This window comes from Meles meles, chromosome 8 (genome assembly GCF_922984935.1).
Source record: "Meles meles chromosome 8, mMelMel3.1 paternal haplotype, whole genome shotgun sequence".
Taxonomy (NCBI): Eukaryota; Metazoa; Chordata; class Mammalia; order Carnivora; family Mustelidae; genus Meles; species Meles meles.
The window spans coordinates 3108540-3121085 of NC_060073.1; the positions used below are offsets into that span (position 1 = coordinate 3108540).

General features: G+C 63.5%; 1 protein-coding gene across 19 annotated transcripts in view; it reads right to left on the reverse strand.

Moving 5' to 3' along the window:
• The window catches only part of CTTN (cortactin), a 31611-nt gene continuing 19065 nt past the window's right edge, over positions 1 to 12546 (reverse strand). For 16 of the 19 annotated variants that reach the window (XM_046014629.1, XM_046014638.1, XM_046014632.1 and 13 more), the window contains 7 exons: positions 11713 to 11768; positions 9158 to 9227; positions 7520 to 7668; positions 5142 to 5231; positions 3078 to 3228; positions 2271 to 2342; positions 1 to 1159 (listed from right to left, as the gene is read on the reverse strand). In XM_046014629.1, the coding sequence (XP_045870585.1) occupies positions 1023 to 1159; positions 2271 to 2342; positions 3078 to 3228; positions 5142 to 5231; positions 7520 to 7668; positions 9158 to 9227; positions 11713 to 11768 (725 nt within the window). In that variant the 3' untranslated portion in view covers positions 1 to 1022. The remainder of the gene's footprint in view (positions 1160 to 2270; positions 2343 to 3077; positions 3229 to 5141; positions 5232 to 7519; positions 7669 to 9157; positions 9228 to 11712; positions 11769 to 12546) is intronic. The other 3 variants (XM_046014648.1, XM_046014641.1, XM_046014645.1) reach the window with 1 other exon arrangement.

Here is a 12546-nt window from a genome sequence, read left to right on the forward strand (position 1 = left end):
TGGATCAAAAAAAGTTTATTCTGGATAATTAATTTAAAAAAATCATAACTATGATGTGTGCTACAGAAACTTAGACACGGTAATTGCGTATAAAACCCGACCTAATTGTGGTAAAGCGAAGATTATGCAGAAACACACTTCACGAAGCAGATGCTCACGTCCCCAACACCTGAGACACCTCAGCAGAATCTTCCGGAAAGACGCTGCCCCTGCCCGTTGCCAGCGCCGCCCTGGCCTCCCCAACTCTCAGGGGGGTGACGTGCTCCTGGGCGGCATGCACGGGGAGCACCCGGGGGGGAGAACACGCTCTCTGCTTCCCCCTTGGACCAACTCAACGGATCGCGTCGACTGTCACAGGACACGGCATTTTGGCACAACGAGTATGAGTGCCCCAAGGAAAACCGTCTCTGGCAGCGTGCGACCGTGAGGACGCCTGCCTGCTGGCAGCAGAGGGCCACCTCTTGCCCAGCTGACACAGGGTGCGGTGGCAGGAGGCCGCCCGGGACCACCCAGAGGGCAGTGTGCACGGGCTGGGAGATGCTGGACCGGGAGATGCTGCTTCAGGGGCAGGAGCGGGGACAGAAGCGGTCCTCCTGGCGTCAGGCGTCAGGGGAGGGATAGGAGGGGGCGGAGTGCGTGGGTCTGGGAAGCAGGAAGGTGCTCCCACCCAGAGCTAAAGCCGCCGCCTGTGGCGCCCCTGCCCTCAGTCCCAACCTCCCGCCAGACCTCCCTCTGCCGGGGCTGGGGACCACGCCGGGACACCGCAGGGCACCCCGACCGCAGCCAGCGGGGGCAAGGACAACACGCGCTCAGGACAGCAGAGGGTCCCCAAGTGGCTCCTATGACAGTCGGTTTGGCAGAAACAAGGAAAAGGCCTGAAATGCGTAGAATCGATTACCAAGTCCTCCTAAGGAGCGCGGTTACAATACATTAGCACGTTCGGCGGCACGAGCGTCTCCAGAAGCGTCGGCAGGAGGGCCCCGCGGAAAGGCGCCGTGTCCAGCGGCCCCCGGTCCCGGCGCCTACGGCCGCAGCTCCACGTAGTTGGCCGGGAAGAGCCCGTACCTGCCCTTGCACAGCCCACGCCACCAGCCGTCATCGATCATCTCTATGTTGGTGATGATGTCGTCAGGGTCGAAGGAGATTTCGTCGTCGCCCGCTAGGAGAGAGGGCAGAGAGGACATGACGCTCCGACCCGCGGCACGGCCCGGTCTGCAGGAGAGCGTGCCCTGGCAGCCGCCGGCGGGGCTGGCGGCCCCTGGCCCAGCAGCAGAGCACGGAGAACCTTCCCACCGGCACGGCCTTCCTTCCACCTCCTGCCCTTCCCTGCGCACACCAGCCCCGAGCACGAGACACAGGGCCTGGGCCCCCAGGCTTCCCCTGTTCTCCCACTGGACAGTACTTATGAGGCGCCAAGGGGAGCCTCGGACAGAGGCGAGCCAGCGGCCGGGGAGGCGCGTTCAAGGGTAAACGCATCACATTGTAGAAACTCCAGATGCCCCACTCCACAAAACCCACACCGAAATCAACAGAAGGCATGAACAGACTTAAGTCAACAGGAGGGGGGAATGCTCTTCCCGGGCAGGACGGCGGCACCACCAGCAGGGAAGGGACAAGGACACACCCCGCCAGGGGCTGACAGGGGACTGGGGTATGGCCAGCAGCCTGAGGAGGCGGCACAGGGTCTTGGGGACACCCCAAAATACCCCTCAGCAGCAGCGAAGGGAGGAAGAAGGGTGGCCCGCACGCTGGACCGGGGCAGGGGGGCCCCGTGGGGCGGGACATAGGGACCCATGTGGGCCATACATGGTATGCGGTGAAGGACCAGGAAGCTCTCCCAGGACCACCCTGTCCTCGGAGCACAGCCGCGGGTCCCCCCAGGACGAGAGGCCTCAGAGCAGACTGGAGGCAGCTGGTACCAACACGACAAGAGGCGGCCAGGAGAGGCGGCACCAACGGGACCGGCCACAGACGTCACGGCGTCATAGGGCTGACTCTCCCACGGGGGGACGGAGTGTGCTTCCGGGTGGGCAGTGTCCTCGGTTCCGGGGAGTTCACACTGGGCCCTCTAGGGGCCCCAGGGCACCCCTGTGCCTAACTAAGAGTAACCGAAGATTCGGGGATACCGAAAAATAGAAGGGAAAATGGGAGATTCTGGAACTCTGAGATGATTTCAACACAGGTTACTTCTTAAAAACTGTAATAAGGCCTGGGAGCGACACCCCAAAGAGCAGCGTCAGCAGAGAACGGGCAGCGAGCGGGTCCCTCACCAGCCTGGTAGTCGTACAGGGCGACAGCTGTGATCCCGAGGTCGTTCTCATACTCGTCGTACGTGTTTTCCTCTAAAAATAAGCCAAACAAGCGCTGAGGGTTAACCAAAGTGCCCCCAGGGGCGCCGAGCCTTGTCGCCTTTGTCAGCCAGCCTGGGGGTGCCCGTCAGGATAAGGACGGACCCCGGGTTTAAGGAGCAAACCCCCCGCCTCCCAACGCCGACGCCAGCCGGCAGCAGGACAACCAGGGTGGGCACCGAGGCCGCTTGGAGGACGGGCTGCTACACTGCGCGTGTCTGGTTCTCAGGGGGCCCCGCGCTGCCCGACACCTCACGTCACACTGGGGGAAATGCTAAGGCTCTGTACTGAGCTGTGTTCTCAGATGGGTTTAGGTTCCATCAGCCCAAACACACGGAAGGAAACCTCATCTTTAAAGATAAGAAACTGATTCCAGGGTTCACTCTGCTGAAACATCTACACGAATTTCAGAGTTTGTAAAAATCATCTTTAGGGACCTCAAAACGCTGTGTTCCCGGCATCTGGCTCTGCCCCGAACGCCCAGCGTGACGGGAGAGCAGAGGCCCCGTCCTTCACACTCGCACCCCCCGCCCCGGAGCAGCCAGGCCTTCCTGGAACCCCTGCGGGAGCCCCCACTGAACCCCAGGGACGGGGGGTCTGGTGCCCTCCCACCCAGGGAGACAAGGATCCCGTCGGCACAGGCAGGGTGGGGTGGGCCAGGCAACAGGGAGACGGGCACCCATTCCGCAGAGGAGCACAAACAGGGGACTTGGTGGGGCGCCCCCGTACCGGTACCTGTTTGATAGTGACCAGGGGCCTCTGTGGCCTCATAGACGGCGTCCGAGGCATAGGCCGGGCCCTGCTGGCTGCTGGTCTCCTGGTAGCCGGCCGCTTCCATGCTGTACACAGGCTCGGGCTCGGCCCTGAATGAAGCCGCGTCCTGGGGAGGGGGCAGGGTGGAGGAGACGTGACCCGTGGCCCACGCTGGGTCCCCAACACATGACTCATCACACCCGGGAGGATCACGGCAGACACGTGGGCGGGGAAGCGCCTCGCCTTGAGCACGCTCAGGTCCCAACCGCCCACTGCCCCATCCCAGCCCCTGACCCCCCGGAATCCCGCAGAGACAAAACCACACAGCCCGCGGGGAACAGCACCGCCCCAAGCTGCCGAGGGAGGCCCCGCCAGGCCTGCCATGCCCTGCCTGGCGGCTTCGCAGCATCGCACCCCCTCCCAGCCCGAGGGGCCGATTCTGCCCGAATCCCCCAGGGGAAGGGAGAGTGACCGGCAAGGCACGGGCAAGCGCCGGCACTCAGGGGAGGTCCACGCCAGGCTGCTCAGGCAGCACGACTTCTGACCCGAATGGAAGGAAGTGGCTTTAGACCGTCTTTCCGACCAGGGTCCATCCGAAGGTACCCCCAGGGGGGTCAGAGAGAGAAGGGACACACAGAAAAGCCCCAGTAAGGACCAGTGGGGTCAGGCACTGGCTTTTGTGGCTGATGACCATCGTGGCTCAGGCAGCCCGTGAGAGCCACTAGGGAGGCCACAGGGAGGGGACCCTGCATCCAAGCCAGGCCCTGTGCCACTCAAGGATCCAGCCACAAAGGAGCGACAGGCCCACAGTCCGTGGATGTGTGGGGATGCCCTGGAGGGCCAGAGGCTGGTCGCGGTACGGGGGCACTGTGCCGGCTGCCCCACGGACCCAGAGCAGCCCGGGGGCGCAGGGGACCCCATCCGGGGCTGGGCGCGGGGGACCCCATCCGGGGCTGGGCGCAGGGACCCCCACTCCGTCTTCTGGCATCAGCACCTCTGCCCCCAGCATCTCACGTGGTTCTGATAGGGCTGCCAGTCCCGGGACCCCCTGCCCTCCGGCTAGGAACAGCAAGCCACACTGCCTTCTCAGAGGACCAACTCCGCAGTGACCGACTGGCAGTGCAACAGGACAAGGGGAGATCGCTCAAGGCCCCTCTTGCCAGTGGGTTAGGAGCCCCAAGGTCATGCCCCAATGCCTAGCAGGTCCAGGAAGACACGGGCACCACGCGGAGGGAGCCCAGTGGCCGCGAGATTTCCCCGAGATGCAGGCCTGCTGCCCGAGATCTCGGGCTCCTGAGCTAACCGGAAGGTTCACCCCTTCAACCGTCAGCTGAGCTGAGGGAGCTTCTGTTCCTCACCACCCAATGGCCCCGACGCCCCAGTGAAAGAGGTGGGCAAGGGAACCAGGGCAGTGGCCGTGAGGACAGAGGAGACAGGACGCAGCGCTCAGCCAGGTGGTCACTGAGGCAGCGGCAGCGGTCTCCCGAGAGAGCTCTGCCGAGGCAGGACAGACTCCCCGCGACGGAAGAGGAACGGTGAGGCGGGGAGCCCCGTCAACTCAGAGCCCAGGAAAGAAGACAGGACACGAGCCGGCGGCCACGAGGCACCAGTGATGGGAAGGAGGATTACGGGCCAAGGACGGTCACCGGGGAACACAATGTTCAAGAGGACTGGGAGGGAAAGCTGGTGAGGCCAGCTGGGGAAGTCACCTCACATGCTAGAAAAACGGGTTTCTGACTGGGGTCCATGTCAGATGCGGCAGACAGTAAGCGAGATGAAGACTAGAAATCGTCTACGCGGCGTCAGGAGAGCCGCCCAGGAGGCAGAAGGCTGGGCCAGGAAGGCCAGCGGGGGCGGCCACACACACGGGGAGGGGCTGGCTGTGCCAGCAGGGGCCCCCCAGCACTCACAGGGGCCAGCCCCTCGGCTGGGGCATCAAGCAGAGTGGGGTAGGGGAGCCCTCCCCATGCAGTCAGATCGACCTGGGAAGGGCGTCTTTGGGAGGTCAGACCCGTCTGCGCGCTGGCCGAGAACACCAACCTCGTAGACGGGGCTTGGGGGCGGCCTCTCCTGAGCCGGCTGAGGAGTCGGGGAGGCTGGGGGCGTTGGCTTCTGGGCCCGGGCCTGCTCCTGGAATGGAAAGGCAAGGGGCGGTCAGGTGACCAGAGAAAGGCCCACCCAGGCTCACTGCCAGAGCAGAGCACGGGGAGGACGAAGCAGGGAGGCTTCAGCACAAGGTGAAGTGAAGATCTCGCATCACCAACACACAGGACCCAAGGGGCCCCCGGTCCTCCTGCTGTCACCACGCAAAGCACAGGCGCAGGCAGGCGGCCCGCCCCGTGCCCGGGCCAGACCTCGCGCAGGTGACCAGAGGAGGACCTCGAGCCTCTGGGCTGCTGCTCCGGGACTGAGATTCTGCAGACCCACAAGCACGTGGGACAGATGGGAATCTTTGGGGGCCAGAGCACGGGCTGGTGTCTCAGAGACGCAGGCACCCCAGCCCCCAGATCCTGGGAAGAGGCGACCTCGCAGGCCAAAGGGACAGAGGATGGAAGCAGTTGGGGACGGAGGTGGGAGACAATGCCGGATCTCCGGGTGGGCCCGACGTAACCACAGGGTCCTTCCCACCAAGAGGGACATGTGGGAGGCCCGTCGGAAGGGGTCACCACGGAAGCAGAGGCCGGGAAGGGGCCCCGCGCCAAGAACGCGGGTGTCTCTAGAAGCCGGAAAAGGCCAGGAAACGGGTCTCCTCGCAGCCTCCAGAGCTGAGAGAGGGTCCCCGTGTGCTGCTCCGAGGCAGAGTCTGGGATCGTGTGGGACGGCAGCCCCAGGAAACCTATGCGCACGGCCTGATGTCACAGCAGAAGAGACAGAGGACCAAGAGGGCCGGTGCGAGGAAGCAGCAGCAGCAGAACGGACCCTCCCTGGCCTCCACGCTGCCGCCAGCCGGGCGGTCCGGCTCCCACGCTGCCTGGAGCCAGCCCCAGCTGAAACACTGGGGGCGGGTGTTCCCGTGGAGGGGGCGTGTCTGGGCGGGCTCCGCAGGCACAGCCCGACGCCCAGCTGCCCTTCACACCTGAGCTGCCATGGGGAGGGTCCGTGACGGCCCCTCACAGCCGCTGGCCGCAGACAGTAACTTGTCACGGCGAGCCAGCACGACCCGAGAGTCCAGTGCGTGTGGATTCGTGAAGTCCTGCCCGCCTGCTGATGGGAGTGTCCCATGGCCCGGAGACGGTGGAGTCCGAGCGGCTCCCCAGGACCAGCAGAGGCGAGGGGCAGCGGCTGGAAGCAGACAGGACGGCAGAAGGGATAGCAAGACGAGGCAAAACAAAGATGCCAGACAGAACCACGGTGACAGCCGTCTGCAAGCTACCCGCTCGTGCTGGGCCGTCCAGATGCCAATGGGAATCAGCGGTCCCAACGTGCAGGCCTCAAATGAGGAAGGCAGTAATTACTCGATGAAACCACTACCAAGCACCCTACAGCGTGTATCTGTGAGCTGGACAACCAAGAAAACCTAACTTGCAACTCCCTTAATTCAAAAGTTTCTAGCAAATGGGGGTATAGCTCAGTGGTAGAGCATTTGGCTGCAAACGTTTCTAGCAATCCCGGAACAGAAACAAGCAGCAATTACACAATCTTCTTACTCTGCCTGTGATGAAACCCTCAGATCCTATTTAATTCGTCTCTCCGGTGCTCACAGCACGTTCATTTCCTCAACCCTGCGTTCCCTCTCGAGGGGGCTTCTCTGAACCTTAACTACCGATTTTGGGGAGGAGACATCGACAGAGTGCAACAAAGCTTCCGGTTTATGAAAGAACACCACAGGCTTTATCTGTGACTCCGCTTCATAACTAGCCGAGAAAGAGAGGTGGTGAGCTCCCCGTCCCCGCTCCACAGGAGCGCGCTAGGCCACAGCACAGGGAGCGGCTGGGCTCAGGCTGCCTGGTCGGTCGCTGCTAACGTGGGGACCAGACACACAGACATGCAGACCACATGGAGAAGGCGGAGGAACAGGCCCAGGCGCTCGCGATCTCCTGGCTCTGAGAGCAGGACAAAGACGCACGTGCACACAGCGGACGCAGGTACAAACAGAAGAGCTGAACGAGAAAGCGGAGAGCGGCTCTGCTCCTTCCCAGGGAGGCCCTCTGCACTCTCAGCCTCCCCCCCAGGAGGAAGGGGCTTCCGGAGGGCCACGGGTCGGAACAGAAACTGCCAGGCCCACGTGCGGTCCGGGGCTCTGCAGGGGCGGCGGGCCCGGGAGCAGCACGTGACCGGCTAGGACCTGGCGGTCAAAGGCTCCGCCCGCCTCGTGTGTGGCTGAGGGTACAGTTCCTAAGAGCAGAGCCTCGAACGAGGGTTCTGAACGTTTTCCACGGAGAAGCTTCTGGACCACGGGCCCGGGAAGGCACACTCACGTGCAGCTGCCTCCGGGCCTCCTCCTGCTCCTGTCTCTCCTTCGCCATCCTCTGGGCCTTCTCGGCTTCTGCCTTCCGCCTGTCCTCCTGCTCCTTCTCCTTCGCCAGGTTTTCGAAATTTGCTCTGATGTTGCTTGCTCTGCTGTTCACTAGAGGGGAGGAGAGATGCACGCCGGGCGTCGGAGTGGCTGCGTGTCCCCCGCGCCAGGGCGGCCTGCTCCGAGCATGACACCCCCCAGGTCCACGTAAGGACTCTGGTAAGGCTGGTCACAACACGAGCGTCACTGGCGGGGCGGCGGAATGAGAAACACGACGCTTGGAAATTCGGCTTAACCTGACGGTCTAGTCCTCCGCAAACGTGCACTGCCCGTTCCGGAACCACGCGTTCTGTCAGGGACACGACCCTCTGGAGCACCAGGAACACACGGGCTGTCCAAGGGCAGGGCCACGAGGGCGTACCCGCCATGACCCGAGACGCGAGGGTAACGCTCTTCTCTTTCCCAACGGGGTATCTGGGGGGTCCAGAGTTCCCGCCTAGGCACCACTTAGCACAACAGATGGAAGCAGCAACAGCTCCAGAGCGAAGGTCCCTGACTAAGGAGATTTACAGACACACAAAGCAATGCCACATTTCCGCACACGTTTTGCTTCAAAAATGTGGTTATTTTTTCCATAAAAAGTGTATGATGGCAGGGCACCTGGGTGGCTCAGTGGGTTAAAGCCTCTGCCTTCAGCTCAGGTCATGATCTCAGGGTCCTGGGGTCAAGCCCCATATAGGGCTCTCTGCTCAGCAGGGAGCCTGCTTCCCCTTCACCCTCCGCCTACCTCTCTGCCTATTTGCGATCTCTGTCAAATAAATAAACAAAATCTTAAAAAAAAAAAAAGGTATTATGATGTCAACACGGGATGTTTCATTGTTTTTAAGTGAATAAGCGAAATTTTAAATTCCTGTGTCTCAATCCCACTACAGCAAAGATCAAGAGACACAGACCCCACCAACAATCCCTACGAGCGTAGAGGGGTAGAGGGCCCCGAGAACCCCAGGTCTAGGAACCGCTGACCCAGGGTGTCCACAGGAAACAACGGGGACGCTCTGCCTCCCTCCATTTAGCACTTTCTACACGTTTTCTCCAACTCAGCGATCCTCCGCAGGGTGTGGCCCACGTGGCCAGAGCAGAGAGAGGGTGCCTTCCCTGGCGGCGGCCAGCTCCGAGGGCCGGCGGCGGCAGCCGCGTACACGACCCGCAGAGGGCAAGGGTGAGAGCGTCTACTCCAGCTTCTGCGCAAGCAAGCACCATGCTCCTCGTGGCACAGCCGCGGCTCACCGGCCTCACTGGCCAGCCGGGGTGGGAGGGGGCCCTGCAAACACTATAACCTCCCAGAACCTGGTCCCTGGCTGTGAGGGGGGCCCTTGCAGATGGGCGGCTGGCCCAGCTCTGCTCCGGAAGGTGCCCCCCTCACACACAGACCCCCCAGTGGCAGAGCGTGGTGACAGGCTACAGGACATGCAAGCCTTCCACGGAGGCACGGCGGGACCCCTTCCCCACCGTGAGCAGGACAAGGGTGCTCTCCAGCACTCCCAGCCTACACAGTGCCCACGACGGGAACACCGCGGCTCTGGGGCCAGCCATGACTTACCCGCCTCGACGGGGACGGTCTTCTGATACGCTGGGGCCACCTGGGCAACGTCGTCGAACGTGGACGCGTTCTGTGGAGACAGAAGCGGGAAAATCAGGGGCGCGTTCTCCTGCCCCCTCCAGCCCGCCAGGCCTTCTACCCTGCCCCAAGGTGGGGGCCGGCCCTGCAGCTCCCGAAAGCACCACCAGGGGCACCCAGGAGTCTCCTGCCCCCCTCCCGGAGGACCCGATGGCATCGGGGCGGAAAGATGACCCCGTGTGACACCGCACGGGACCGGACGTGGCGTCCCGCATCTGCCCAAACCCACGCGATGTGCGAGGCCAGGGGCAAACCCAATGTCAGCCAAGGACTCTGGGCAATGAGCGCGTGTGCGTGCGGGCTCGTGGGCAGTACAAGCGCGTACCCCTGGGGCAGCGGCGCCGGGGGGGTATCGGGAGGGCTGGTAACTGGTAGCGGGAGGGGCTGTGCACGAGGGAAAGCAGGGGGTGTACAGAAACCTGTCGCTTTGCCCCGTGTTTGCTGTAACTGCTCTGAAACAGTCAACAAGCGTCCCCCAACCCCGCAAAACACTGACATCAGTGCCGATAACCCGACTATGGGCTCTTCGCAAGCCCCTCACCCTCCCGGGCCCCCGAGGGAGGCCTGCATGTTGGCGGGGACCCCGAGCCTCTGCTCTGCCAGGGACGGGCCCTGGGAGACACCGGAGGGTCGCGGGGCCTCATCATCCAGTCCCCGACGCGCGAGGTCCCAGCCTTCCGTTCTGCAGAGGACCCCACTCCGTCACAGCGCAGTGACAGTGATGACCGCCCGTCCAGAGCCGGACTCAGACGCATACGAACAGGCCCCCGGCGCCCCGGCCATCCGCGGTTTCCCCGTGAACACCGCCTGGAGTAACGCGTCTGGGGTTCAGGACACAGCTGCTTCTGACCCACGAGTGAGGAGGACGGGGTCCCGCAGCAAGCCAGCAGCTGAAGGTCACAGCCACGCGAGGCCGAGGGAGAGCGGCTGCTCTGTGGGGTGCGGCGCCGGCAGCACAGGGGACGCAACCCAGCTCCCCTCCCCCGTCACCACCTGCCCTTTCAACCCAGCGGCATCCTGTCAGGCCACCTGCGCACCCAGGGGGCACCCAGCCACGCCCGCCTCTCCACGTGCAGCTGCTGGGCTGCCCTGACCAAACCCTCTGCCCCTTCCTGATGCCCCCCCCAGAAACTGCCCACGTCTGCCACGCCTCTTTCCGGAAAGGTCTCCAATGCCCGTCCCTCGCGCTGCCCTGTAGCCTTGAGGGAAGAGGGTGTCCGCACCCTCCCGACCGCTCCCCGCGGCTCCAGGGGTGACGGCCTCGTCCAGCCGGTTCTCCGGCGCCACTCGGGGTGTCTCTGCCACCTCGCGGGGGGCTTTTGTCCCAGCTGAGCTGTCTCCCCAACACCGCGCCCACCTCCTCCTTCCCGACCAGAAGCCTCTCCCTCTGCTGCTACTCCCCAACATGGACGCAGCTCCCTGTCCCCTGGCCCAGGACGCGGGACAGCTCTCACCACTTCCGCCACCCCAGGGACCGCTGCAGACCCAAGTCCCGGGGCTCCACCTCTCTCGGCGACAACCTCATGCTACCGCCTGGCTCTGATCCCCTCGCACACGTTCCCTGGACCTGGGTGGTTCCCACACCTTCTTTCCAAGCCTGTGCCCCTGCCACTTGCTCCCGGGGCCCACACGGTCACGTGGTAGGGTTCCCCGGGGTGACAACGTCCAGGCGGCCAGCTCTGAGCCTGACGGAGCAGGACGGCAGGAGGACCAGCCCCGCCATCGGTGACCAGGGGCAGGCACAGGACTGGGCAGGACGGCCTGCCTTTGTTCAGCGGACCTGAGGGGACAGAGCTGCTCCCCGTCCCCAGCGGGTAGCTCCTAAGTTCACTACGCTGATGCAGTCAGGCCGTAAACAAGAACAGTCACCCGACACTTGCTTAAGACTGATCCACCGAGACTCTGAAGCCAGCGGAAGGGACAAAGTCCCTGGCGAGAGGAACAGGGGTATCCCAGGGAGACTGCTGTAAGAGGTGGCCCAGCACTTAGTCGCTGGCTCTAGACGAACACTGGGCCACGGGCCTTCCACAGCAACACAGACGTTCCAGATCCGGAGGCCCCAACGTGGCAGCCGGCACCCACGCGTGGCCAACAGGCTCTTTCACCATGGCCCGTGCGACCAAGGAACCCGGTTTCCAAAGTGGTTTCCTACTAAGCTGAATTCAGAGAGCGACACGCTCTTGGACTGTCAATCTCGTTGGCCTACAGTCTCGTGTCCAGGTTCCGACGGTGGTCCGGCCACACACCGACTACCAAACGGGCGGGGACAGTATCTGCCTCACAGCGTGGGCAGCCCCGGACAGGACACCCTAACAAGCGAGGTGAGGCCTGGCACATGGGCAGCAGCACTCAGGGTCTGTCCTCCGACCGCGGGAGCCCCCACCCACCGGAGACCATCCCCAGAGCAACACCCAGCGGGACCTCCGTCAATCCCCGAACTCCCCGCAGAAAAGACAGCCCCGGTGGGAAACACTCGCCTTATCCATGCGGTCCTTCTGCACGCCGTATTTTCCGCCGAATCCTCTGGAGTAGTCTGAAAGGAAGCGCAACACGGGGCTTACCTGGGGGCCGAGGAGCAGCACAGCGACACCACCAGAGCCACGCAGACCCAGAAACAGCCCAGGAAATGCACCCAGCGCAGAAAGAACGAGAGCCCCCGGACGATGCGTCTTTACCGCGAGGCGAGTCCGGATTCTACCCCTAGTGCTCGGGAGACAGGCAGGTGCGAGGCGGAGAAGGTGTGGGCATGCTTTCCCGCGTTCTCCCCAGGGGCAGAAAGGGTGCCAGGTGTGGGCGGGCAGGCAGTGAGGGCAAGCCGGGGGGCGGGGGGCACCGCTTCAAGAGCACGGTCTTCCGCCCAGCAACGGCTGACCGGCCGCGGCCCTTCCTGCATCCTGCTCTGTGAGCGCTAAAAGGCAGCTCAACCGTGGGCTTTTCTCGCTTTTTCAAAAGAAAAACTAACTCTCTGGGGGAATTCTACCGGCCGAAGACTTAGGTCCCGGCGACACAGGTCTACAGGGCAGTCACGCCGTCACGCAGCGCTGCCATGGAGACCTGAGGCTGTCCCCACGCTGTCTCCCGGACGGACCCAAGTGCGTGCTCTCACCCCCCCGGGACCCTGGCACCGGACACCTGAGCTTTGCCCCCAGACCGCAGGCCATTACTCCTTCCCCAGCCACGCGCCCTGTTCCAACAACTCGGTTAAAGACTGAACAGTCATTAGAGGCGCCTGGGCGGCTCGGTGGGTTAAGCCTCTGCCTTCAGCTCAGGTCATGATCTCAGGGTCCTGGGATCGAGCCCCGCGTCGGGCT